Raw genomic sequence first — 22,397 nt, forward strand, 5'->3', positions numbered from 1 at the left:
GTGGCGGGCTTCGTTCGGAGGTTTGATTCCGACCCCAGTTCTACCCAAGCACTACCCGAGAATCATTCGAAGATAGATTGTCACCTGCATTTTCGCTCAATTCCCTGCATCATTCTTCAATTCGGTTTTCAAGCTTTCTCCGACGCTAGGGTCGCTGGCCTCGCTTTTTCCAGTGCTACTTGGGTGAGTGACCCCCATTTACCACTTGTTCAGAACAGATTCTAATTTCGTCTTTTAGCATCGTTTTTTTCTTTCAGCATTCATTGTCTGCGGCTTTGATTGGGACGAAGCTTTTTTTTTTTCTTTTCTGCTTATTCGATTTTCATTATTCCCAAATTTCATATTCGAACACTACAATACAGTCACATTTTACGGGTGATCTTTTGGGGCGCCGTCGTAAATTATTGGTCGACATCCACTCTTTTCCTTTCCCCCCACAAGCCTTCCCTCAACCTCTCTCCTCAATCGCACAATACCTGCTCTTGTCGAATTTTGTCACGACCTTTGTTATCTCTAGTCTCGTCTCCATCATCATGACCACGTTATAAGGTTTACAGTATAGAAGATGGTGGATAATCCATAGTCGTTTTTTGTAGCCATTTGCATATGTATCATTGTTATCCTTGTCTGTATCTACCCCCGTTACCCAGTCCTCCCTGGAGGCGTCCTATGTACTATTTATTGTTAACGAATGTCACGACCAACGCTTTCCTGTTGATCTTCAAATTAAGCGCTGGGAATATTCTCCACGAGTAATCCTCACGTGACATTACGCAACTATGACACATATCCTCTGAGTTTTCGCGATGACGGTTGGCAATTTCACCAGTTGTTGTCTTCAAAACCTGGGGTATCGGGGACGTTCATTGCACTCGACGTAGGCCGCGACTAGCTCAGTTTGAGTGGAGATAAAAATCTATTGAACAAAGGTCAGAGAACCGAATCCCGTGGATGGTCACTCGTAGTAATGGATCTGACAAAGGTTACAGAGGGTATTACCAAGAAGAAGTCAGCATTCGCCATCCGTGCACTCTCTTGTGACCGGTGCTTCCACTATAAATAGAAATACCAAATCGCCTATCGATCCCCTTTTCTTCTTCAAAAGTGGCGTCTCTCACTCGTCTTCCGCTCTCAACTTCGCTCCGAAGACTAGTTGTACCTTCAGCTCGTCGCTATACGTCCTCATTAAGAACATTTACAACAACGTCTAGAAGCTCCAAGATACCAGTTTCAAGTTTGAAGACTAGTACTTCGCCTCAGAGAAGGCTCGATCAGGTAAGCCATACTTTCGGAACGAACGGATGAAGGTTACTGACTTGTGATAGATCTATAGAACTCTTTCAACATCTACATCGTCCAATATGCCGCCCATTTACGATAAACCCACTACCGATAGGTATGACTATGTTGTTATTGGTGGTGGAAGCGGTGGTTCTGGGACCTCGGTACGTCTTCCGGGCGATGGAGAAACTAGCGTTGACTGACTTTGTTCGCAGCGTCGAGCGGCTTCTTACGGAAAGAAGGTCGCCGTCGTAGAGGCGACGCCTTACCTCGGTGGTACCTGTGTCAACGTTGGTAAGTCCCGCTCTTCATACCTGCGGGGGCCCCCAAGGCTAATCACCTTCTTTCTAGGATGTGTACCCAAGAAGGTTAGAAACCGCCTAGTGTAATTGGAATGCAGGGATATACTGATGCTGTCGTACAGCTGATGTGGAATGCTGCTGACCTCCAAGACCGTTTCCGCCACCACGCCCCAGGCTACAAGTTTGAGAACATCGGCGAACCCACCTTCAACTGGGGTGAGTTCAAGACCCAACGAGACGCGTACATTCGCCGCTTGAACGGGATCTACGCAAACAACTTCCACAAAGAGGGCGTCGAGTTCCATCAGGGTTTCGGTCGCCTCACCTCGCCCAACTCTGTGGAAGTCACTCGTCCAGACGGAACCAAATACACCCTCCAAGCCGACCATATCACTATTGCCGTCGGCGGTTCGCCAACAATCCCCAGCGACGATGTTATCCCTGGAGCATCCCTCGGAATTGACTCTGACGGCTTCTTCGCGCTTGAATCGCAACCCAAGCGCGTCGCAGTCATCGGTGCAGGCTACATCGCCGTCGAATTGGCGGGTATCTTCAACGCCCTCGGTAGCGAGACCCACCTTGTCATCCGAGGCCAAACAGTCCTGCGAACCTTTGATCCGACCATTCAGGAGACTTTGACCCCCTGGATGGAACATACTGGTGTGCACATCCACAAGGGCAGCAACGTAACCCGCATCGACGGTGCCAAAGGCCAGACCTTGACCGTCACCACCGATCAGGGCGAGAAGATCGAGGTAGACACCGTTCTCTGGGCTATCGGCCGTCACCCATGCACAAAGGGCCTGGGCTTGGAAGAGGTCGGTGTCAAGACCGATGAGAAGGGCGATATCATCGTCGATGAATACCAGAACACCAACGTCAAGGGCGTTTACTCTATTGGTGATGTCTCTGGAAAATGGCTCTTGACCCCTGTCGCGATTGCTGCTGGTCGAAGGCTTTCTAACCGGTTGTTCGGACCTGAAAAGTTCAAGAACGACAAGTTGGAGTATGACAACATTCCAACGGTTGTCTTCTCGTAAGTTGTCTCGTTGTCCACTGCCCTCGTGCCCGCTGGTTACTCACTCTCGACGCCAAGGCATCCACCCATCGGTACTGTCGGTCTCACAGAGCCTCAAGCCCGTAAAAAATACGGCGACGATGCCATCAAGATCTGTGGGTGCCTTATAGCAATCTCTGCAGGGATCGTAGCTGACTCTTCGTGTTCTAAAATAGACAAGACCTCCTTCAAGTCGCTCTACTTTTCTCAAGTTGATCAAGATCTTAAGGAACCTACCGTCTACAAACTTATTGTCGCTGGGCCAGAGGAGAAAGTAGTCGGCGTTCACATCATTGGTCAGGGAAGCGACGAAGCCATGCAGGGCTTCGGTGTCGCGGTCAAGATGGGAGGTTAGTATCCCGCCGTTCTCGTTCCCGCTCACCATGTTCCCGTATCTGACTACCCATTTTCGCAGCAACCAAAGCCGATCTGGACAACACGGTTGCTATTCATCCAACGTCAGCTGAGGGTATGTGTGATTTTAATTTTCTCGTCTACCCCGCTCTTGGCTGACCGCTCCTTCCCTCCATCAGAATTGGTGACGCTCCGATAATGGAGGCCTAAAGTCTGTGGGCAAAACACAAGGACTACTTTCGCTTTGTTCGCTTTGGATGAATCGAGGATATGACAATTCGAATTGATAGCTTCAACTCCCGGATATCTACTGCTTTTCTGCCAAGGGGTCAGGAGAGCTCGTGCCGAACTCCAGACTTGATAAGTCAAGAAGGTCAAATGTCTCTAACTTTATGTCATGACCTCCTTTGCACTCCCCGGGGTACGGGAATGCGGTGGCTGTCGCGCTTTACGTGCTTCGTGGCGCATTTATTTCGATTCCCTGTGAAGGTTCTGAACCAATGGCACAAGTCCGCGGGTGTTCATATGACAATCCTGCACAGCTAACAGGGTAAATTTGGCGGTGTCTTGGCGACTGTGGGGTATTTGCTATTCGACAGGAAAGAGCTCACTGCTGTTGCAGTGGAAGAGACGCTGCTTTGACATGGTCATTCACACCCGGTAGCATCCTTGCAACTTCCACTTCGATTGGCGCTGGTAGACTTCTTTTGGAGTGGGATCTGCAGTTAGCTGAAAGTTTGCCGCAAGGTTCTGTGTAATCTACCTCGGACCTCGACGTCATCCATCCCTCTCTAGGTACTTCTCTAAGGACGGATGCTGGTGAGGTGAGGCCACGTTTCCGGGATTGTACAAACTTGGCCCCTCGCCTCCGTGTCACTTATGGTAGTCGGACAATGGATGGGTGCCTTCATCAACCGGAGTGGGAGTGAAAGGATCCAAGTAAATGGGTACTGGGCATGGAGACGCCATTGCCTTGGATCCTCTCCTTCTCTCGCAGGGTCCGGGTTCTTATCGCTTATTGCGTGACTCCTTTTCTTAGCACATCGACTTGCGTTGATCGTTTACTACTGGGCACCTCCAGGCCACATTGGAAGCTAGGCATGTCAACCAGCCCTGCTGAAGAACCGTCTTTGAGAGACCAGGGCTAGCAAGCCTGCGGCGCATGACCGTGACGTATGTGTACGGTACGGCGACGTTACTAGCGCCAACCTCGGGATAGATATAGTCTCGACTCGGTGCCTCAGCGAGAGCGATTGCGGCACCACTGAGACTTGTCTTACTTCCTATTGACTAGCCTTGAGAAATGACTGCACTTGTCAAAGAAGTTCACGTTTGATTTTCATTTCGTGCTCCTTTCTTCAGTTAAAACGGGAAGGTGACAGGCGAGGACCTGGGTCACCGCTTCATTTATTGTTTTTTTTTTTTGGCAGCAGGGAATATAAGTACGTGCGGTAATGAAGCTGTGATTGGGTTTCTGACATTTAAAAACCGGTCGGCATTGACGGTGACGGGGATGATTCCATCCATATCCATCCACATCGGCAACTGGGGGGCTTGAAATGGCTTGAGTGTGTGCGAGACGAGACGGCCAAGAGACGGCGACCTGAGTGTGGGATGACCGTTGACGGCGATGGCGATTCCAGCGCAAACGGCGTAGCTATAGGTTGTACCACAGACTGTGCAACCTAAAGCCTGATCAGGATCATGATGATTGTCATCGTCACGGTCCACGGCGGTGTTTCAAGGCGAACATTTTGAGTTTTTGTGCGAGTTTGGACTCGATGGAGATGCGATGCCTTCGCCTTCGGGGTCGTGCGTTGAAGCTCAACACGAGTGCAGTTGCGTTGGGTCTCTTTGGCACCGATTCGTCTGCTTGGCGACGGGCGCTAGGCAAGTTCGTCCCGCATGTCCTGGTTCAATACAATTGTGAATAGTCATCGGGGCACTCGTGAACACTCAGATGGGGAGTAGATCGTTCAATGGGCCAATATTTTCAGAGTTCACTCGTTATCGATGTGATTTTCTTTGAGGAAATAAAGGGTAGAAGAGCCCAAGAGGTCTTATCATACCTTTTGCCTCGAGGTACGGGCCATTCGGAAGGACAAGACAGCGAAGAAGACGGAATCGGAGGATGGCCAGAAAAATCCGGAACTTCGGCCATGGCATAGACGTTGTGGTAAGCATTGCTGTTGAATCACATCGTAAGATGTGCTGGTGTGACAGTTGGAAAGGGGAAGTTCAAGTCTGGAACTAAACAGTTGGGGCGATCTTGCGCGGAAAGGCAGTGTTTAATAGTCATCACCGGGTCAGTCTAGCTCAAGACAAGCCGTAGAAGGCGACCGAAGGAAGCGGAAAGAAAGGTACCTGATCCAGCGAAGCCACAGCGTTTTACGCATCTTTGAGGGGCCATCTCGCGTTGGCAGAAAATCAAGCATCATACATAGCATTGCGCCAATGCACAAACAGAGTTACAGATAGTCTCTTTCAATAACAACTTTTCAATTGTGTAGGGGAGATCCATTTCCTTGAAAGAACGATCAGCGTCTAGTTTCAACAACCTACACAAACGAAAGGAACTCACCTGGTAAAATAACGACAAAGAGCATAACTACAAGACTGAAAACACAGGGAGACGTCCAATGAATCCATAAAGGTATCGAATACAACTTGCCGTCGAAAACGAGTAATATTGAGTGGGCAATGTTGCTGCATGGCCGTCGTTGTGAACCGAGCCGACCGAACGAGTTTGGGTGATTGTAGTTGCCTTGTTGACCTGTACAACAATCTTCTTGAGAACCCGCTGCTACATTCATTTTCTTCGCGACCTCGACCCCGCGATGTCCGACCTTGACCTCGACCACAGCACCCCTCCCCTCCACCCCTCCCGACATGCCCTCTAGATTGGGAGGGGCTCCGAACTGGAGCCGGCAAAAACGTCACATAATATCGTCGTCCGAGTAGAACTCGTCGTCGTCGTCATCATCAACCGACGCCAGGTTGTTGAAGTCGACCTTGTAACGAAGGAGTCCACCGATACCACCGAAGCCCTTGACGAACTGAGCACCTTCCTGGGACTTGTTGGTGATGAATTCGAGGGTGGCACCGAATTCCTTGTAATTTTCGGCGAACCACTCCAGGAGGGGCTGAGGCTCCTTGACCTGCTCCATCTCGGCACCGGTGGATTTGTCGGTGAACTTCTCTTTATCTTTCTCCTGCTCCTTGTTGGCGTGGATGACGATTTCCTCTGTGGAAGGTTTGTTAGGTAAACCGTTCATCGGCAATCGGGCTGTGTACACATACCACCAGCAGCGTTCCTCAAGACGTAGCGAGTGATGTCAAGGTTCTCCCAGACGATGAGGGTCTCGACAGCACCAAGCTCGAGAGCCTTCAAGGTGTCGTCGATACCGAAGCAGTATTTGCCAGTATCTTGGCTGATCTCGTCGAAATACTTCTGAATAAGCCTCTTCTCTTGCACGAATTTCACGTTGGCCAAAGACTCGGCTGCAAGTTCGATCGCCTAGTATCGCATTGGTCAGTGTTTTGCCCAAACCTACAAATCGCATAACCAACCTGGTTGAAGCCGTTCTCGCCACCGTAGCTGACATCGACGACTTTGATGACCTTGGCAGCCAGACGAGGGTCGAACATGTCAGACTGCCCGAGCTCAGTTTTGAAATCGGCGCTACCGGCCAAAACCAGTCCGTTGACGTTGACTTTATCGTTGGTGATAAAGTGCTGGACGGCCAATTCAGCAACCTTGCGGACGTAGTTGTGGCGCTTTTCGTCACGGAGACGGGCGAAACGGAGGGCGGACTGACCACCACGTCCGTGCTTCTTGGGGAGGTCGACGGTGAACTTGTGGATGATTTCACGGGTGTTTCCGGCGAGGATACCGAAGAGGGTGCCGTTACCGTCCATGACGATGAAACCGAAGCGGGAGTCTGACTCCAGCAGCTCTGAGAGGGCCTCAGTGTGGAATTTGTTGTCACAGAGGTACAGAGAACTGGATCCAATTGTCAGTGCTGTCCAGCCTGTCGAAAACAATGGGCGCATACGTGTTGATAGGCTTGTGGGGCTCGAAATCGAAAGAGACCTTCTTTTCCTTGCCTTCATCGGTCAAGATCGTACCGACGAAGAGCACGAGGCCGTTGGGAGGAACCTTGTTGTACAGCTTGAGACGCTGCTGGGTACTGGTGATAGCTGCCAGCACAGAGAGACGATTGACTCGAGACTTGATGTTGGACGCTGTACCGTATTCTTGTGTCAACATGGCAGACGCCCTTGAAATTTGATCCTAGATTGCGAGTTGATCAGGCAAGTGAGTTTGGTGGGCTATTTCGTCGTTGCACACCTTTGGCGGTAGGATAAGACTGATCATGGAAGTGCCAGCACTACAAAGCAACCCGGTGTTCAGCCGCTCATGGTCGTCGTTGAGGAGAAGAGGAGTGGACATACCCTCTGGCCGAGTCAAGGCTCTTGATGAGCTTCTTGACCTTCCACATCTGAATGTTCTGCTCCGCAGCATCGGGCTGGCTCATCGTGGGCGACGATGTATACGCTCTCTACAAGCCCAAGTGGTTTTTGTGAAGAGCAACGACGATGGTCACTGCACAAGAATCGATTGTTCACCTCGCGCGCACATTTTCCTTGTTTGTACTTGTGGTTATCACATCTGATAAGTCCGCTCCCCACCCAAGTACCCCGGTTGCGTCATCTAACCAGAGGAAACCTCCAGAAATTCCTTCAAGTACACTACGAGTCATTTACAGTAATGTTAGAACAAAATATGCCATATGGATTATCCTATGAGATTCCGCAAGCGTCTGAAACCTGTCAGTTGAACCACGCTCCCAATCTCCGGTCGATAACCTCTTTCCCGACGTCCATACTGCACGATGAAGAGCAAGTGATGTCCAACACCATCAAGACAGGGCGTAAGTGGGATCGGTGAGTGTTCTGTGACATCTCGGGGAAGGCCTAGAAACAGAGAACTTAGAGAGCTCTGCAGTTGTCCAGGGTAGCCCAAACTTTCCATTCAACGGCCAATCGGAGGACTTAGCCTTGAACACGGAACTTGGGTCAGTCCATTCCCGTATTAATGCGCAGGGGTGGAGTGCATTTTTCGATTCCACAACCAAAGCGGCGGAACGGCTATCGCAGCTGCGATCATGGCAAAGCCATTGCGCAGTCATTTTAGCCTTGGCACCTGGTCTCCTGTCAAGTATAGCCTACTCTTCGTTGAAGAGTTCGAAGTTTGCTGAGAAGGAACCTTTAGTTTGAGCCTGAGTTTATGCTGCCAGTACGAAATGCGAAAGTCTGGACAGGGTGTTAGCCTTGAAACACTAAGGGTTAGCAATATAATACACGAACAATTCATTTGGACCCCACGCGCAGCCTGCAGGGCCTCCAAGATCGAGACACATTCTCTAGGGTGTGAAGAGGGGAGCAGGTTCCGCCGATATACCTGCAGACACGCCCTTCTAGTGGGAGGCCCCAGGCTAAAGAACCGGGTGCCATCTTACACGATGACATGCAGATTGCAAGTTAGTGCCGAAATGGCGTTCTCCTTCGTCACCGACAGGACTTCACTTGGCTGGGAAGTTCCCAGGGCGAAGAAAGCAATGGACGAAGAACAACCAAGTCGACGCGAAGGAGCCGATGGCTGGTTTGGATATACGGCTGCAACAACCGAGTTGAGATGTCTGTTGATCATGGACGCACGCTCGCGCGTCGCCTGCTGCGGCGCTCCAGAGTGATCCGAGAGGAATGAAAGACATTGACCCGAGGCCGATTACTTTATTGATGTGTCCACCACGATGCATGAAGAGATTGCACATATGTCCATTGGCCGACTGCGACCTGTTGGCAGCGTATCACCCCCGACAGGATGTCCTACTGACCACGTACCATCCGTTATTTTACGTTCTGCTATCAAGTCCCGATTAGACAAGTCATTGAGTGACCCCGAGGCCCACAAGACGCATGTTTTAGAGAACATTACAAGGCCAGGTTCCTTGTATCCAAACCGTTGGACTTTGAACAGACCTTCGTCGTCGGAAATGATAAGGACTAATAAGAAACTGGTGTGTCGGAATGACGCGTCCTAACGAGCGTAGCAATGCTCGGTACACAGTGACGGCGGTGCTGTCACCTGTACAGCACTGCGCACAGACCTTGCCGCTATACGTTGGTGCCACTCGACACTGGAGTCCAGTCGAGGTGCTGTTTTTCACGTCAGAAGTAAGGAATTGTGACGAAATTAGGGATTTGGTGGATGTAAGAGTGGGACCGATGGGATGGAGAAGCGCCGGAAAGTGATTGTCAGATGGGGAAACGCCAAGCCACTGAGGAGAGGCCCTGCGGCGGAGTTTGAAATGCCATCGTTCTTCAGTGCTGCGGACGGACATTCTATGTAAAGACCAAACCTGACTCTCGATGCCATACTCGACCCACAGTCCAACTTTTTCCTAAAGCGCCAGCGCAGTCGCTGCTTCTCTTTCTCCAACCACCACAATCCACAGCCCATTTTTCGACAATGGCGCCTCCATTACAGGAGACAATCGCAGAACAGCCTATGAGATCGTCAAGGAAGGGCAAGGAACGCGAACCAGGCTATCGCGACTTGGCCTCAACAGGTCCACAGGTCACTGACCTCGACGAGAAACTATTAGCCCTCAGAAGGAGAACCGCAGGGTGCGTATACTTCAAGACCGGTTTTATCTATCCCAGTCCACTTATCTTTCTGAACCTTTGCTCGTCATACAGTGCGCAGCGGATAAGAGATAGGGCAGACCGGGAACGTGGTCAAACTTCGCAAGCATCTCCCGCTACCAATTCTAATGCGGCACCAAACACAAGCACACCATCACGGACCGAACGCTCTCCCCGGTTATCTACACAGACTGCGTCGAAACAAGCGCCTAATTCGCCGCGACGACACGCTTCCCCTCAGGTTATCGTTACCAGACAAGCACAAGAAGCTGATCATGAAGAGTTTTCCCGTAAACTACACATATCATCCTCTCGACCATCCCCTCGACAAGCCCATGCGCAGGCAAACAAGCAGGGTGGTGCCTACAAACTCTACAACCCGGACACCGATCGGATACCTACTCGAAGGATACCTGAACCAGAAGCCCATTCAGACACCACCGGTAGCTCTCACGTCCCCGCTCCCCGTCAGCGAGAGGATCGAGGGGGAGGTTCCAGACAACTTTTTGATTACCGCAAGGACGATCCCGTCAGGTTCTCTGTGCTCGCTCGGCCTCAAACGACCTCCACTCCTTCGAGTCGGGCAACTCCGACCGTTAAACCCTCTGGCGACTACATCTCCGCATCCTCGACGTCATCAAACAATGCTTCTCAGACTTCGTCCGTCTTTACGCTCTCGTCGACAACTGACGGGTCTTCTGCTTCCTCAAATCTCTTCGATGGCCGGCCGAAAGAAGAAGACTCTGGAAATAACATCTTTGGAAAGCAGTTGAAGCGGCTCTATCGCAACATCACCGAGCTCGAGTCGAGGATACAGCAAGAAGATGCAAACGACGATGAAGAGATGGGACGAGGCGTTCTATTGAAAGGCAAGGAACCAATGGCTGCGGATGCCGAAAAGGAGAAGTGGAAGAAACAAATCGCTGATCACAAAGAGTGCGTGTTCTCCTTTCATAAGTTCCTCATCAAAGTAGACCTGACTTCGGTTGTAGGCTAGCCGAGACTATACACAACCTCCTCGAAATCTCCTTGTCCCCTTCTGTGCCAGCTTCTCTGCGAACCATTCCCACCAAATACAATATCATTGTGCGCCTATGGACCTATGCTTTCCACAAGATCCTCGAGTCCCTCCGCCGAGCATCATTCCAGTCTCCCGTCGCCCTGGAGCACCTACAAGATTTCATCTATTACGCCTACACCTTCTACACCGGCCTCCTTGAAGAGCCTAATCTCACGGCATTCAAATCATCTTGGTTGGAGGCCCTGGGTGATCTAGCTCGGTATCGAATGGCCGTCGCGGCCATGGTGAACAGTGGCATGGGAGGCCAGGGTGGCCTCACAACAAAAGCGGTCAACGAGGCCGCTGCGGATTCGGGGTCTCTTACTGTACCGGATGCAGATGCAAAGTCGATCAGTGATGCGCCCGCAGCCCGCATTGATGACAGCCCCTCGCCCAGCGTCGGAATCGCCGCAGCCAGGTCGATGGAGATCGAGCCTGAGAAGGAGAGGTGGCGGAATATCGCACGGGAGTGGTATGGAGCGGGGCTGGCGGAGCAACCTGGCACTGGCAAGTTACATCATCACCTGGGTCTGTTATCGAGGGAGGTCGAGGCAGAAGAGCTTCGGGGCATCTACCACTTCACCAAGAGGTACGTTTTCTTTTGTATTTGTTACCTTGCGCAATTTCTCACAACTCGACTTCCTGCGATAGTATGACCACCCTGCACCCATTCAGCACGTCTCGTGAAAATGTATTGCCCATCTGGTCTTTGGCTGCGCAGGCACGACGCTCTCTTCCCGATGCGAGAGCTTCCGAGCTGTTCGTCCTCCTCCACGGGATGCTTTTCACCAACATTCAACTCGATGATTTCCAACCTTCTCTGGCCCGATTCATCGAGCGCTTGACAATCGAGGGCGCCGAAGAAAAAGAATGGATCATGATGGCTGTCGTTAACATCGCTTCCATCCTTGAGTACGGACGACCATCAAGCCTTCTCCGGAAGCTCGGGGTCGTCGGACCCAAGGATGCAAGCGGTGCGCAAGCTGCAGCCATGCGAGTTATGGCTAAGAAGGCTGCAGCTGGCGTTCCCGGCGCCGTCGCACCAGAGCAAGACGACAAGATGGAGATCGACGGTGAAGACAAGTTGACCAAGTCACCGATCCTCCTGATGAACGGTCCGGATGGCTTGGAGCAACCTGCTGGTCTCAGCTACGCCCTTCAACTTACCTTCGCAATGCTAACCCACGTTCTTCGCCGACCTCATCGACAAGCCTCTCAATTTTCTCGTCCTACGCTTAACCCTTACCTTACCGTCATCCTTACGTTCCTCGCCACCATCCTCAAGCACCCTGCTGCTCTCGAGGTCTTGGAACGCAGTATCCCATGGCAGGACCTCGCCAACTTCTTCACCACCATCCCCCGCCGTGTTATGAGCGCCCAAGGTCTTTTCCACACTTCCAAACCCACTTCTGGCGATCGCTGGCCAATGCTCACGAGCGGGGTTGCCCCCCCTCTTCCTGAAGATTGGTGCATGCGAGGTATGGAGTGGGTCGGTCGCCGAGTTTTCGAGCGAGGCTACTGGAAGTCTGGTGAAGACCGCAAGGCAGAGCTCGAGGTTCTCGAGCAGAATGAGGGCAAGGATATGACAGATGGCAGGATTGAGGATGACGATGAAGACGAGAGTGGCTCGAAGAAGGCTACTACGATGAGTGAGTTGGAGAGGAGGTGGACTCGGGTCTGCAGGTCGGCCATCAGCATTGCGAATACAGTCGATGGCTTGACCTGGTTGGAAGGTACGCGGGATTGGAAGGTCGAGGGCAAGCTTGCCCAGAAGGTTGAGAGGTGGAGGGAGGAGGACCGTGTCCAGAGATTGGAGGAAGAGAAGAGGAGGATGGGTAAGCGATGGGTTGACGATGCGATGGATGTCGATGAATCTGGGGAAGAGATCTCGGAGGAAAGTGACGAAGACGATGAGAACGACTCAGAGGAAATCAAAGCCTTGAAGGTATGTCAGTCTGTTTAATCTCGTCGCAGCTCGCTAACAGATATGTTCTCTAGGCTCGTCGTCGCTATCTGGAGTCGCTTCTCAAGTCTGCGAAGAATAACGCCGTATCCTCACCTCCTCGCCCGCGGACTCGCCTTCCCAGGCGCGCTGGCGACCACCGACCTCAGCTCAACATCGTCCCCGGTTACTCGGTCCTAGTCGTCGATACCAACATCCTCTTATCATCCTTGTCCATGGTCTCTTCTCTCATTGAGAGCATGAAGTGGACCGTCGTGATTCCTCTTCCTGTCGTCATGGAGTTGGATGGCCTCGCTGCCAACACCTCCACTCAGCTTGCTGAAGCCGCTTCCTCCGCTCTCAACTACATTACCTCGCACATTCGCTCCCACTCGTTGTCGCTCAAGGTCCAAACCTCGAAGGGCAACTACCTTACCAGCCTCAACGTTCGAACTGAAGAAGTGGACTTCTCTGGTGGTGTCGCCAACAACGAGCGCAGCATGGACGACCTCATCCTCAAAGCTGCCATCTGGCAAGATGAGCACTGGGTAGATCGATCGTCTATGCTCAAAGCTGAGGTGCCCTCTCCTGAATCCCTCAAGACCGCTGAGAAGGTTGTGTTCCTCAGCTTGGACCGCAATCGTAAGTGTTTTCATCGTCAATGCTCCTCAGGTTTCTGACGCTTTGTTGCGTAGTCCGTCTCAAAGCCCGATCCCGACAAGTCTCTGCTGCTGGAGAGAAAGACCTCGCCCTTCTGCTGTCGACCGCCAAGTAAATCAAGGACACTCGACCAACGATTGCCTTGCTCTACTTTGCTTCGCTGCAGCTAAAACTCGTGTTCAGGGAGGACTCAAATTATCTATCGGCAATTGATCTCGCGACCGATTTCGATCCTCTCCCGTGATGCATGACGCGACGGACGGCTATGTATATGGCGGGACCAACGACACATTCCGCCTCGCCTGGGTGACCGAATCTCCCTTCAGCGCCCGTCTCCTTCGAGGCGTGTCGACCATTGTGCCCGCGCTTGTCCATACTTCCGCCACTTTTCTATCCCTTCACCTTCCAACCAAACAAAAAACACAAAATCAACGAATTAGGACTGAGTATTACCACATTCTTTTGGGCTTTTGGTGTCTGGTTCAAAACATTTAACTCCGTATCCACTCCTTTTCCAGTTGTTTCCCCTCAAGTTGTTCGTAAAATACATACCCTCTCGTTAAGTGATGGTTTTCTTGGTCTCTCTCTGAATCTACAGCCACTTTTCCAATCTTCTATTTAATTTTCGCTCTTTCACTTCCGTCCTGCTGCATACAACCCCCGTCTCATATGGTCTTCCTCTGTAGTCTGTCTGTAGTTCTCCTTGTACGAACAACCCATCCGGATATCTTGTTGTACACATATATCTATTAGGATTACACTGTGATATACAATCGACATGACCGATCTCGTTCTGGGTCTGAGAGACTTGCGATAGGTGTACACTATGAAAGCATAAGTTACGGAACAAAGCGAGGCGGTGGTTCTGTCCGAAATCCAATGCGTAGAGATGGCAGTTATCCTTGATTTAACGTGAGCGGCCTTCTCACTTCCACGTCGTCGTTTGCGCTCGAGTCGTCGAGAGACATATAGCCTCCCTCCTGTGGGGCAGCGGCGCCCGAATTGGCGCGTTCCTGCCCAAATTGCTTCGGCAGGAAGTACAGACCGACAATATAGATAAACGGCACGGCCTATGGTAAAAGTTGGGTATTCCGTCCCAAAATATTCGTTGAAAAGGCGACTTACCACAGCCCAAAAGTTCCATATCTTCTCCCCAACGCGTGCGACATTGTAGTAGTCGGGACTGTACTTGAGTTTATCCAATCCAGTTTTCACTTGGAGGAAAGCTCCGAGGAGGATGACCAAACCAATGACGACGTGGAGGATATTGAGAGGTGGGTGGTTCTTCTTAATCGGCGGGGCCTGTTCAGCCCGTTTCTGGTGGATATGTCGGCCCAGGATGATCTGCACGAGATAAATGGAGACCAATACTGTGCCCCATTGCTATTGGACGACGAGTAAAAAGGCACCAAAAGGACAATCATGATCAGTAAGGACAGTTCAGGATCGCAAGCAAACCAGGGACCCTTGTACTTACCTTGTGGGGATCGCTGAAATGTGTCCCATCATGCTGATTTACAGCGATAGGACCTAGACACCAGCCCAGCGCAATCATGGGCAAAGCAACTGGCCAATTGAGGATCCAATGCACTTTGAACCATACGGGAGTAAAAGTTCGGGCCCATCGGCCGGTCAGGACGCCGATTGGAAGGACGAGGAGGAAGCCAAAGGTGAGGAGGAACGCGTGGGCGAGGATGGTCTTTCCGTGGTTGCTGGAGCTGGAACCTGACTTGGTTGAATTGCTGTTGCTGTGCGTGGAGGGAGCTTGGAAGTCGTTGGGCGGAGTGGGGTTTGAGGGTTGATTGTTATTGTTACTCGAGCCAGTTTGAGACTGACCGCTCAGGTCGGTGCTAAGGTCGAGTTTCAGGTATCCGACTTCCGTATGTCTAGCGAGCCGAGCGTGTGGGCCGTTAGTCGACGGACGAGAAGGAGAATATGCCCAAACGAGGTCTTCGATTGGGGACGCGGCAAGTTTGGTGCGGTTGACCGGGACTTGGAAGGCGAAAGTTGTTGACTTTGCCGGGTGCCACTAATAGAAATATGCATTCGAGTTATGTCCGATGTGTTAGGTTGCTGCGGTCTGCCTATTTGATGAAATGGAAGGACTTACAGCATGCCGCTTGGGTTCGACGGGAGTTGCGATACGGTCAGGAGCTCTCTCGACGAATGGTTCCATGAACCAGACGGCGACACGTTGGGAGACGGTCATGGTCCCATCTGGGTTTTTCCAAAGGATGGCCATGGGCGATTGAAGCATTGTTCTCCCGAAGCCTCTAAGCAAGGAATTAGAGGATTGCCAGGGACAACGGCGATTTCCTTACATTGCCATCCAGCCAACATCGCTCTCTGCATCCAGCATGTTGGTCAACTCATCTGAAAGATGGGAGTGTTAGGAACATGGTATGCAGTAAGTGGAGGGACCGTACATGTAACGACTTCATTCTCAATGGTCGCATTGACACAGAAATGCGAATACGGGAGTCTTGACGAGCAATCCGAGCCGCCTTTCAAACCCAAGGCCTTTGGCAGGAATGACAGAGACAGCGACAGCAAAAGGATGGGGATCCTGGAGGGCAGCATGACGACTAACGGAGAGGATTCCGGGTCCTCAAGAGGCTGACTCTCTAGCCTCCCTTATAACGCTACATTTCTATCTCCGTTGGCACTGCTCCGTCAAGGTGACAATTGCAATCAGTTGCTGTTTTACGTGAGGAACGCCAGATGTCTACCTTTACTGCAATCCAAGACCCACGCCCGACATATTTCGGGGCGTCAAGGTGTGTCACGGTCCAAATGCGTCACGGTGGTACGATGGTACCTGGTTGGGAGTGCGAGACGCCCTGAATATGCCCATTGTTCTCACTGCAAGTGTGAACCGGCCCGTGGAGATGGCTTGAACTGACCCAGGATGGCTGATGGGGAGGAGATAAACATCTGCTTGTGCCTCCACTAACATTACGCCCCTGGCGGCGCTTGTTGCGACAGTCGGTAAGTAATAAGCAAGGCATGGCGATGTGATGAAACGTGGAATCATACGTGGTCAAGGCCGCTCAAGGACTTTGATGCCCTTGTTAAGCATCTGGATGTGTAATTTTGTGAACCCTGCTGTAAAGGTTTCATGGAAACACACAGGACCGCGGATATGATGAAACGAATGCGTGTTGCACTTGTCTACAATCTAATGTACAAATGTTGATTTCGTGATCTTCAGCATTTACTCGTAGATCCAGGGCTCAGCGACGCTGGTGTATTGAACAACACCCTCGGGGAACCAGCTGCAGAGAGAAAGGGAAAGCCCAGATCAGAAAATCAGATAGGATGACATATATCTCTCACACTTACAGGGCAATTTCCTTCTCGGCGTTCTCAACAGAGTCGGAACCGTGGATGATGTTGCGGCCAACAGCGAGGGCATAGTCGCCACGGATGGAGCCTTTTGTGAAACGGCATTAGACTTTGATTCCCAAGATAACGCGACGATCGTGACAAACGCACCGATGGGGGAAGCGAGAGGGTTGGTAGCACCGAGCATGGCACGGCCAGTCTTGACGGCATCGAGACCTTGCCAAACCATGGCGACAACGGGGCCGGAGGCCATGTACTTGATGAGGCCGGGGAAGAAGGGCTTGCCAGCGAGATCGGCGTAATCTAAGAGATCAGACACGATGGTGAGCGCTTAGTTTCCTTTCCAAGACCGATTGTCGTCGACATACGCTTCTCGAGGTGGGCCTCAGTGGGCTGAGTGAGCTTGAGGGCAATAAGCTTGAAGCCACGCTCCTCGAAGCGCTGGATGATCTTGCCAACGAGGGCGCGCTGGACGCCGTCGGGCTATTGGAGACACTGTGTGAGCTCGTCGTCGTTGACATCGATGAGACTAAGTAATGACCTTGATCATGATGTAGGTACGCTCGGTGTTGGACATGTTGCAAGTTGTACGGTCAAAAAGAACGTAGGTGAAGACTCAAAGATTATCGCGACTGGTATTTATATTCGATCGCGTTCCCATTTTTTTCGTGGCGATAATCAGTTCGCAGATCCGCGAGGGTGCCGCGCCAGACCGAGCCCTTCCGGAACAAACAAGACCAAGCAGAAATCCGGGAATGTCCGCAAGGTCGCTCGTCGTCGACGCGAGTCTCGTCAGCGTTCAAAACTTTCCACTCTTTTTTGTCCAAAATGGTGTTCGGTCCCCTCAGCATTTCGTTGGCCCCCTACGTTAGGTCTTCAAAGACCCTCTCCAAGTGGGTCACCCCCATTGCCAACTGGTACGCCCAGGCTGCTCGCTACAGGCAGTTCGGCTTCAAGTACGATGACCTCCGTAAGTCTCGTTAAACCATTACTTTTCAGTCTCGGGACTCACAGAATGCCTCAATAGTCATGGAGGAGAACCCTTCCGTCCAACGGGTACGCTGAATCGAAACAATTAGGCCAATTTCACCGCTTAAACAACTCTTGTTCCAGGCTCTTGGACGTTTGACCGACCGACAGACGTACGACCGTGCCTACCGCCTCAAGAGGGCTTCCCAATGCAGCGTTCTCCACGCTGAGCTTCCCAAAGATCAGTGGACAAAGCCTGAGGAGGTGCGCTGCCATACATCTCTTCTCCAATAACAGACTTTAACCCAGAATTCAACGCAGGACGTCCGCTACCTCGCACCCCACGTCAAGAACGTCGTCGCTGAGGAGACCGAGCGAAAGAAGTGGGACAACGTCATTGTCAAGCGCAAGTAATCCACCTGCACCGCCTAGACCTACATTATCCTCCTACAATCTGGATTTTACCATCATAGTTCCGTCAATGATCACCTAGAAACCTCACGGCCGTTTTGGATACATGGATTGACATGCTCTACCTTCACCGTCTCTCAAACATGCGTGCAGGCAATGTTCAACGGGCGTCTTCTTCCCACCCGTTGTGATTGCATATAACTCTGCTCCATGGGTCCGGGATCCCACCCACATGCTCCGCGTGCTCGGACAGTCAGGGACTGTCCATCCTGGGCCTTGAGGCTCCCGTCGCCTATTACCGCGATACTGATAACTATTAGGGTCATAGGTACTCGCAAACAGGGGCCTCTGGAGGCACATGCAGTAGGTATGGCAGAATCCATACCGCAACCCATTATATCTGCAAAAGTTAGGAGCGTGTTCCTGTCGGGCGGTGAATATCTTGGACAGTACCATGTGTGGTTGCTTCACGGAGCCTAGTGTTCTCCCAAATTCACCGGATTGGATTCTCGTCCAAACCGCATCAGAGCCGATCAATGTCTCCTCGAGACAATTCAACAATTTCCAGTCGCTCCACCAATCCTACCGCCAACCTGGTCTCCTTTTGCTTTGGGAGGAACATGACTGAGTCGCAGAGCGGCACCGGCCTGAAGCTTGAAGAGCGGATTCGTTGCGCAATGTTGGGCTGAAGTAGTCTGGATGGGGCGGGTCAAGTCCAATGAGAATACTGAATGTCTGTAAGGAGAGGGAAATCGGTGTAGTGTCCCCGGAGCCCAGTTCAGCCCAGTGCAATGTGTGCTTTCTGTGAACTCAGGTTTGTTAGAGGTTCTCTCGTCAGTTCAGCCGGGAACCTCAGGTTCGAACCGATTCACGAGCCACGAACATCCCTGAATACCCTCGCACTAGAAGTGCCACAAGGAACCCGACGACATCCATGTGTCGCGCCAAAGCTTCCTCGCCGATGGGTTCTACACGGGCACACCCCGCTACAGCACCAGGGATATTTCCTTATGTACCAGTGCTATAAACTCCCGGGCCAACCACAGACGCCAAAAAGCGCACACGCTAGTGGTACATTCCGTTGATGGTATGACAGTGTTGGTATACTTTACATATAAATTCTATCTTCTTTCGCTATGCACCGAAATCTCCCTTAAAGATTGACAGCCTTCTCAAGGGGAGAAGCAAGCTTGCCACCGCGCTGCTTGTAGAAGTCAACAACCTTCTTGCCAACCTCGGCAATATCTGCAGCGATGTATTAGTACAAAGGCATAAGAGGAAAGCACTGTAGGACATACTGGAACCAGTGATGCCGAATCGCTCGTAGAGCTTCTGGTAAGGAGCAGAGCCACCCCAGGCAGGGAGACCCCATTGCTCGTGGCTGTATTTGGCCCATCCAGCAGTCTATGGAGGACGTAAGTCACCGAGAAGAGGCAACAGGGATCCGGAAACATACCGAGGCAGCCTCGAGAGAGAGGATGGGAGCACCGCTTCGAAGGACGCTCAGGCGGTACTCCAAAGGCTGTTGATCGAAAACGAGCCAGCAAGGTAAGCTGACAACGCGAGTCTTGATGCCCTGCTCCTTCAGCTTCTTGGCAGCATCGACAGCGATGCTGACTTCACTGCCAGTGCTGACAATGGTGAGGTCTTCGTTGTCCTCCTCAACGAGGACGTAGCCACCGCGACTGGCCTTCTCGATGGAAGAGCCGTCGAGCTGAGGAAGGTTTTGTCGGGAGAGAGACAAAACGGAAGGAGTCTTGTTGGATTTCAAGGCGACGAGGTACGCAGCAGAGGTCTCATTTCCGTCAGCTGGCCTCCAGAAGGCAAGGTTGGGGGTCGCTCGGAGGGCAATTTGGGTCTCAACGGGCTGGTGGGTAGGACCGTCCTCACCAAGACCGATGGAGTCGTGGGTAGCTTTAGGTGTGGGTCAGCGCAGAAAGCGGAGATAATCATGCTCTAAGTACTTACCGACCCAGATAACATGGTGCTGGCTGAGAGCGGACAATCGGACGGCACCGGATGCATAAGACACGAAGTTCTTCCGGATTCATGAGTGACACTGGCGCGATAAATGTCGCTTCGAAACTCACCAAGAAGGTAGCGACATAGGGAATGGCGCCACCGTAGGCGGAAATACCGTTGGCAATGGCACCCATTCCGTGCTCACGGACACCATAGCGGATGTAGGTACCAGCGTAGTTTCCGAGACCGGTGCTGGGGTGTTGGAAGTCGGTCGAGTTCTTGACCTTGGTCAAGTTGCTGCCAGTGAGATCAGCAGAGCCACCAATCAACTCGGGGAGGACGGGGGCGAGGGCAGTCAGAGCGATCTCAGACAGTTTCCGGGAAGCGACAGCGGCATCGGTGGGTTTGTAGACGGGCAAAGCCTTCTCCCAACCTTCGGGCAACTTTCCAGCAATGCGACGGGTCAATTCGGCATGCTCCTGTGGGTACTTCTCGGCGTAGGCAGCGAGAAGGGCGTTCCACTGCTCCTCGAGGGCAGCACCACGCTTGCCGAACTCGGAGTAAAGGTCGTAGGTACCTTGAGGGACGGCGAACTTCTCCTCAGGGTTGAAGCCGAACTTCTGCTTGAGGGAAACAATGTCATCGGCCTTGAGAGCTGTGCCAGGTGTTAGTGGCATCGTAAAGCCAATCGCAAAACTGCATGACTTACGAGATCCGTGAACTCCATGGGTTCCCTGCTCCTTGGAACCGTAGCCGATGGTGGTCCTCAGCTTGATGATGGTCGGCTTGTCCTTCTCCTCCCGAGCAGCAGCGATGGAGGCGTAGATACTGGCGAGATCACTGAAGGAGGGGTTAGAGCAGCCCCAGCTCCCCAGAAACAACAAGCACTTACGTATCACCGTCATGGACGTGGAGAACCTGCCAACCGTAGGACAGGAACCGTTGCTCAACGTCTTCAGTGAAGGCCACGTTGGTGTCTCCATCGATGGAGATGTCTGCAGGGACGGGTAAGTATACTGTCAGCATTCCAAAAGTGAATCCCGCGGCGACTTACGGTTGTCATCATAGATCTAGGGGACGTGTCAGAATCAGGACATTCGTTCTGTCAGACCCGATTGTACTCACAACAACGAGGTTGCCCAGCTTCAAGTGACCGGCGAGGGAGGCGGCTTCGGCGGCGACACCCTCCATCAAGCAACCATCTCCAGTGAAGACTGAAAAGCAATCAGCGGGATTGATCTCGCTCAAAATAGGGAGACAGGCTTACCATAGGTGTAGTTGTTGATGAGGTCGAAGCCATCCTTGTTGAAGACAGCACCAAGGTGGGCTTGGGCGATGGCCAAACCAACAGCGTTGGCGAAGCCCTGTCCGAGAGGGCCGGTGGTAACCTCAATACCTGTTCAATCGATCAATAAGTAAACGCGGGGTGCTATTACTGATGATAACTCACCCTCGGTATGGCCAGCCTCAGGGTGACCAGGGGTCTTGGAGTCCAATTGTCGGAAGGCCTTGAGGTCGTCCAAAGTGAGGTTGTAACCAAGGAGATGGAGGAGAACGTATTGGAGAGCGCATCTAGCCAAGGCGATGAGGACAATCTTCGGAGCGGCGAACACAAAACACTTTACCCATGACTGGAAAACAAAAATCGCCTTAGTCTCGAGCTACGAATATAGAATTAAATTTCCGGAAACTTACCCGTTGGACAAGACGAATCGATCGCGGTTGAACCAATTGGGGTTTTTGGGGTTGGCGTTCAAGAACCTGGACAAGTGTGTTAGGCGATGTCAGGATAACGACCTAAGGCGGGCTTACCTAGAGAAAAGGATATGGGCGGCGGGGGCCAAACCCATGGGTGCACCTTATCGTTAAGGACGTTGTCAGTGACGGTTTCACAGCGGCGATCTCTTAAGTTTTCAACGCCTACCTGGATGGCCAGAGTTGGCTTTGGCGACGGTGTCGACGGAGAGAATACGGATAGTGGCGACGGCGACATCGTCGTTCTGGTGGGGGGCGAAGCTGGCCATGGTGGTGGAATGAGATGAAGATGGAAAAGAGGGCTCGGACCAGAGAAAAGTTGCAGAGTCAGCAACGAACGCGATTGCTTTCTACCATTTCGCGTGATCTAATCTCGAGATCTGGCAATCGGCCGTTTCGGTCCAGGCCGTGATCCGAACGCTTGACTCGGTGCGGTCCCTGTTTTGAGAGCATCCGAGTTTTGGAAAGTCCCCGGGACTGCGGGACTCCCGGGGACTCACGTGCTACATCACATAGGCGCTAAGCCGATAATCGACGCGTCGCTCATCGTTGTATACTAGGGCGGGAGAGGCAGGTTTTAGAGTATTT

General features: G+C 52.0%; 8 protein-coding genes across 8 annotated transcripts; 3 read left to right on the forward strand and 5 right to left on the reverse strand.

Moving 5' to 3' along the window:
- The first annotated feature begins 1,111 nt into the window (after positions 1-1,111).
- CC1G_03850 (glutathione-disulfide reductase) lies at positions 1,112-3,298 on the forward strand. The gene is made up of 9 exons (XM_001833581.2): positions 1,112-1,275; positions 1,326-1,445; positions 1,497-1,575; positions 1,633-1,649; positions 1,706-2,619; positions 2,680-2,756; positions 2,817-2,990; positions 3,056-3,109; positions 3,174-3,298. The coding sequence occupies exons 2-9, from the start codon at positions 1,362-1,364 to the stop codon at positions 3,191-3,193; spliced, it is 1,419 nt and encodes a 472-aa protein (XP_001833633.1). The 5' UTR covers positions 1,112-1,275; positions 1,326-1,361; the 3' UTR covers positions 3,194-3,298.
- Positions 3,299-4,714: 1,416 nt separating this feature from the next.
- CC1G_13968 (hypothetical protein) lies at positions 4,715-5,155 on the reverse strand (the record flags this gene model as incomplete). The annotated part of the gene is made up of 2 exons (XM_002911882.1): positions 4,715-4,880; positions 5,064-5,155. 2 exons carry the CDS (start codon positions 5,153-5,155, stop codon positions 4,715-4,717), a joined length of 258 nt encoding a protein of 85 aa, XP_002911928.1.
- A 480-nt stretch (positions 5,156-5,635) lies between these two features.
- Positions 5,636-7,593, reverse strand: CC1G_03852 (translation release factor). The gene is made up of 6 exons (XM_002911883.1): positions 7,450-7,593; positions 7,346-7,385; positions 7,050-7,288; positions 6,549-6,997; positions 6,295-6,495; positions 5,636-6,238 (listed from the first exon to the last, which is right to left on the reverse strand). Exons 1-6 carry the CDS (start codon positions 7,530-7,532, stop codon positions 5,931-5,933), a joined length of 1,320 nt encoding a protein of 439 aa, XP_002911929.1. The 5' UTR covers positions 7,533-7,593; the 3' UTR covers positions 5,636-5,930.
- Positions 7,594-9,529: 1,936 nt separating this feature from the next.
- CC1G_03853 (hypothetical protein) lies at positions 9,530-13,482 on the forward strand (the record flags this gene model as incomplete). The annotated part of the gene is made up of 6 exons (XM_001833584.2): positions 9,530-9,687; positions 9,760-10,641; positions 10,698-11,354; positions 11,417-12,710; positions 12,764-13,349; positions 13,403-13,482. The coding sequence occupies 6 exons, from the start codon at positions 9,530-9,532 to the stop codon at positions 13,480-13,482; spliced, it is 3,657 nt and encodes a 1,218-aa protein (XP_001833636.2).
- Positions 13,483-14,263: 781 nt separating this feature from the next.
- Positions 14,264-15,947, reverse strand: CC1G_03854 (hypothetical protein; the record flags this gene model as incomplete). Its single annotated transcript, XM_001833585.2, has 6 exons — positions 14,264-14,437; positions 14,493-14,750; positions 14,845-15,396; positions 15,478-15,640; positions 15,689-15,740; positions 15,794-15,947. 6 exons carry the CDS (start codon positions 15,945-15,947, stop codon positions 14,264-14,266), a joined length of 1,353 nt encoding a protein of 450 aa, XP_001833637.2.
- Positions 15,948-16,506: 559 nt separating this feature from the next.
- CC1G_03855 (nucleoside diphosphate kinase) lies at positions 16,507-17,303 on the reverse strand. The gene is made up of 5 exons (XM_001833586.2): positions 17,254-17,303; positions 17,081-17,195; positions 16,863-17,015; positions 16,710-16,800; positions 16,507-16,642 (listed from the first exon to the last, which is right to left on the reverse strand). The coding sequence occupies exons 1-5, from the start codon at positions 17,287-17,289 to the stop codon at positions 16,582-16,584; spliced, it is 456 nt and encodes a 151-aa protein (XP_001833638.1). The 5' UTR covers positions 17,290-17,303; the 3' UTR covers positions 16,507-16,581.
- Positions 17,304-17,540: 237 nt separating this feature from the next.
- Positions 17,541-18,182, forward strand: CC1G_03856 (ubiquinol-cytochrome-c reductase complex subunit 6; the record flags this gene model as incomplete). Its single annotated transcript, XM_001833587.2, has 4 exons — positions 17,541-17,682; positions 17,740-17,768; positions 17,826-17,945; positions 18,003-18,182. 4 exons carry the CDS (start codon positions 17,541-17,543, stop codon positions 18,093-18,095), a joined length of 384 nt encoding a protein of 127 aa, XP_001833639.1. The 3' UTR covers positions 18,096-18,182.
- A 944-nt stretch (positions 18,183-19,126) lies between these two features.
- On the reverse strand, positions 19,127-22,109 carry CC1G_03857 (transketolase). The gene is made up of 15 exons (XM_001833588.2): positions 21,979-22,109; positions 21,867-21,912; positions 21,750-21,815; positions 21,680-21,685; positions 21,505-21,626; positions 21,322-21,450; positions 21,180-21,268; positions 21,109-21,124; positions 20,947-21,049; positions 20,764-20,894; positions 20,183-20,709; positions 20,061-20,130; positions 19,549-20,006; positions 19,391-19,496; positions 19,127-19,337 (listed from the first exon to the last, which is right to left on the reverse strand). The coding sequence occupies exons 1-15, from the start codon at positions 22,076-22,078 to the stop codon at positions 19,246-19,248; spliced, it is 2,061 nt and encodes a 686-aa protein (XP_001833640.1). The 5' UTR covers positions 22,079-22,109; the 3' UTR covers positions 19,127-19,245.
- Between the last annotated feature and the right edge of the window lie 288 nt (positions 22,110-22,397).

This window comes from Coprinopsis cinerea, assembly GCF_000182895.1.
Source record: "Coprinopsis cinerea okayama7#130 chromosome 2 map unlocalized cont3.2, whole genome shotgun sequence".
Taxonomy (NCBI): Eukaryota; Fungi; Basidiomycota; class Agaricomycetes; order Agaricales; family Psathyrellaceae; genus Coprinopsis; species Coprinopsis cinerea.

What these genes read in the sequence shown, in the direction of transcription:
- CC1G_03850 (XM_001833581.2), top strand. Translation starts at nt 1,362, where the DNA reads ATGCCGCCCATTTACGATAAACCCACTACCGATAGGTATGACTATGTT. An exon ending in CGACGATGCCATCAAGATCT is followed by an intron (nt 2,757 to 2,816) that starts GTGGGTGCCTTA and finishes GTTCTAAAATAG; the next exon opens with ACAAGACCTCCTTCAAGTCG. An exon ending in TGTCGCGGTCAAGATGGGAG is followed by an intron (nt 2,991 to 3,055) that starts GTTAGTATCCCG and finishes CCATTTTCGCAG; the next exon opens with CAACCAAAGCCGATCTGGAC.
- CC1G_03852 (XM_002911883.1), bottom strand. Translation starts at nt 7,532, where the DNA reads ATGAGCCAGCCCGATGCTGCGGAGCAGAACATTCAGATGTGGAAGGTC. An exon ending in CCAGGTTGGTTATGCGATTT is followed by an intron (nt 6,496 to 6,548) that starts GTAGGTTTGGGC and finishes TCGAACTTGCAG; the next exon opens with CCGAGTCTTTGGCCAACGTG. An exon ending in CTTGAGGAACGCTGCTGGTG is followed by an intron (nt 6,239 to 6,294) that starts GTATGTGTACAC and finishes AACCTTCCACAG; the next exon opens with AGGAAATCGTCATCCACGCC.
- CC1G_03855 (XM_001833586.2), bottom strand. Translation starts at nt 17,289, where the DNA reads ATGTCCAACACCGAGCGTACCTACATCATGATCAAG. An exon ending in GTACCTACATCATGATCAAG is followed by an intron (nt 17,196 to 17,253) that starts GTCATTACTTAG and finishes TGTCTCCAATAG; the next exon opens with CCCGACGGCGTCCAGCGCGC. An exon ending in TGAGGCCCACCTCGAGAAGC is followed by an intron (nt 17,016 to 17,080) that starts GTATGTCGACGA and finishes CTGATCTCTTAG; the next exon opens with ATTACGCCGATCTCGCTGGC.
- CC1G_03857 (XM_001833588.2), bottom strand. Translation starts at nt 22,078, where the DNA reads ATGGCCAGCTTCGCCCCCCACCAGAACGACGATGTCGCCGTCGCCACT. An exon ending in GCCCATATCCTTTTCTCTAG is followed by an intron (nt 21,816 to 21,866) that starts GTAAGCCCGCCT and finishes ACACTTGTCCAG; the next exon opens with GTTCTTGAACGCCAACCCCA. An exon ending in GCACCATGTTATCTGGGTCG is followed by an intron (nt 20,007 to 20,060) that starts GTAAGTACTTAG and finishes CCACACCTAAAG; the next exon opens with CTACCCACGACTCCATCGGT.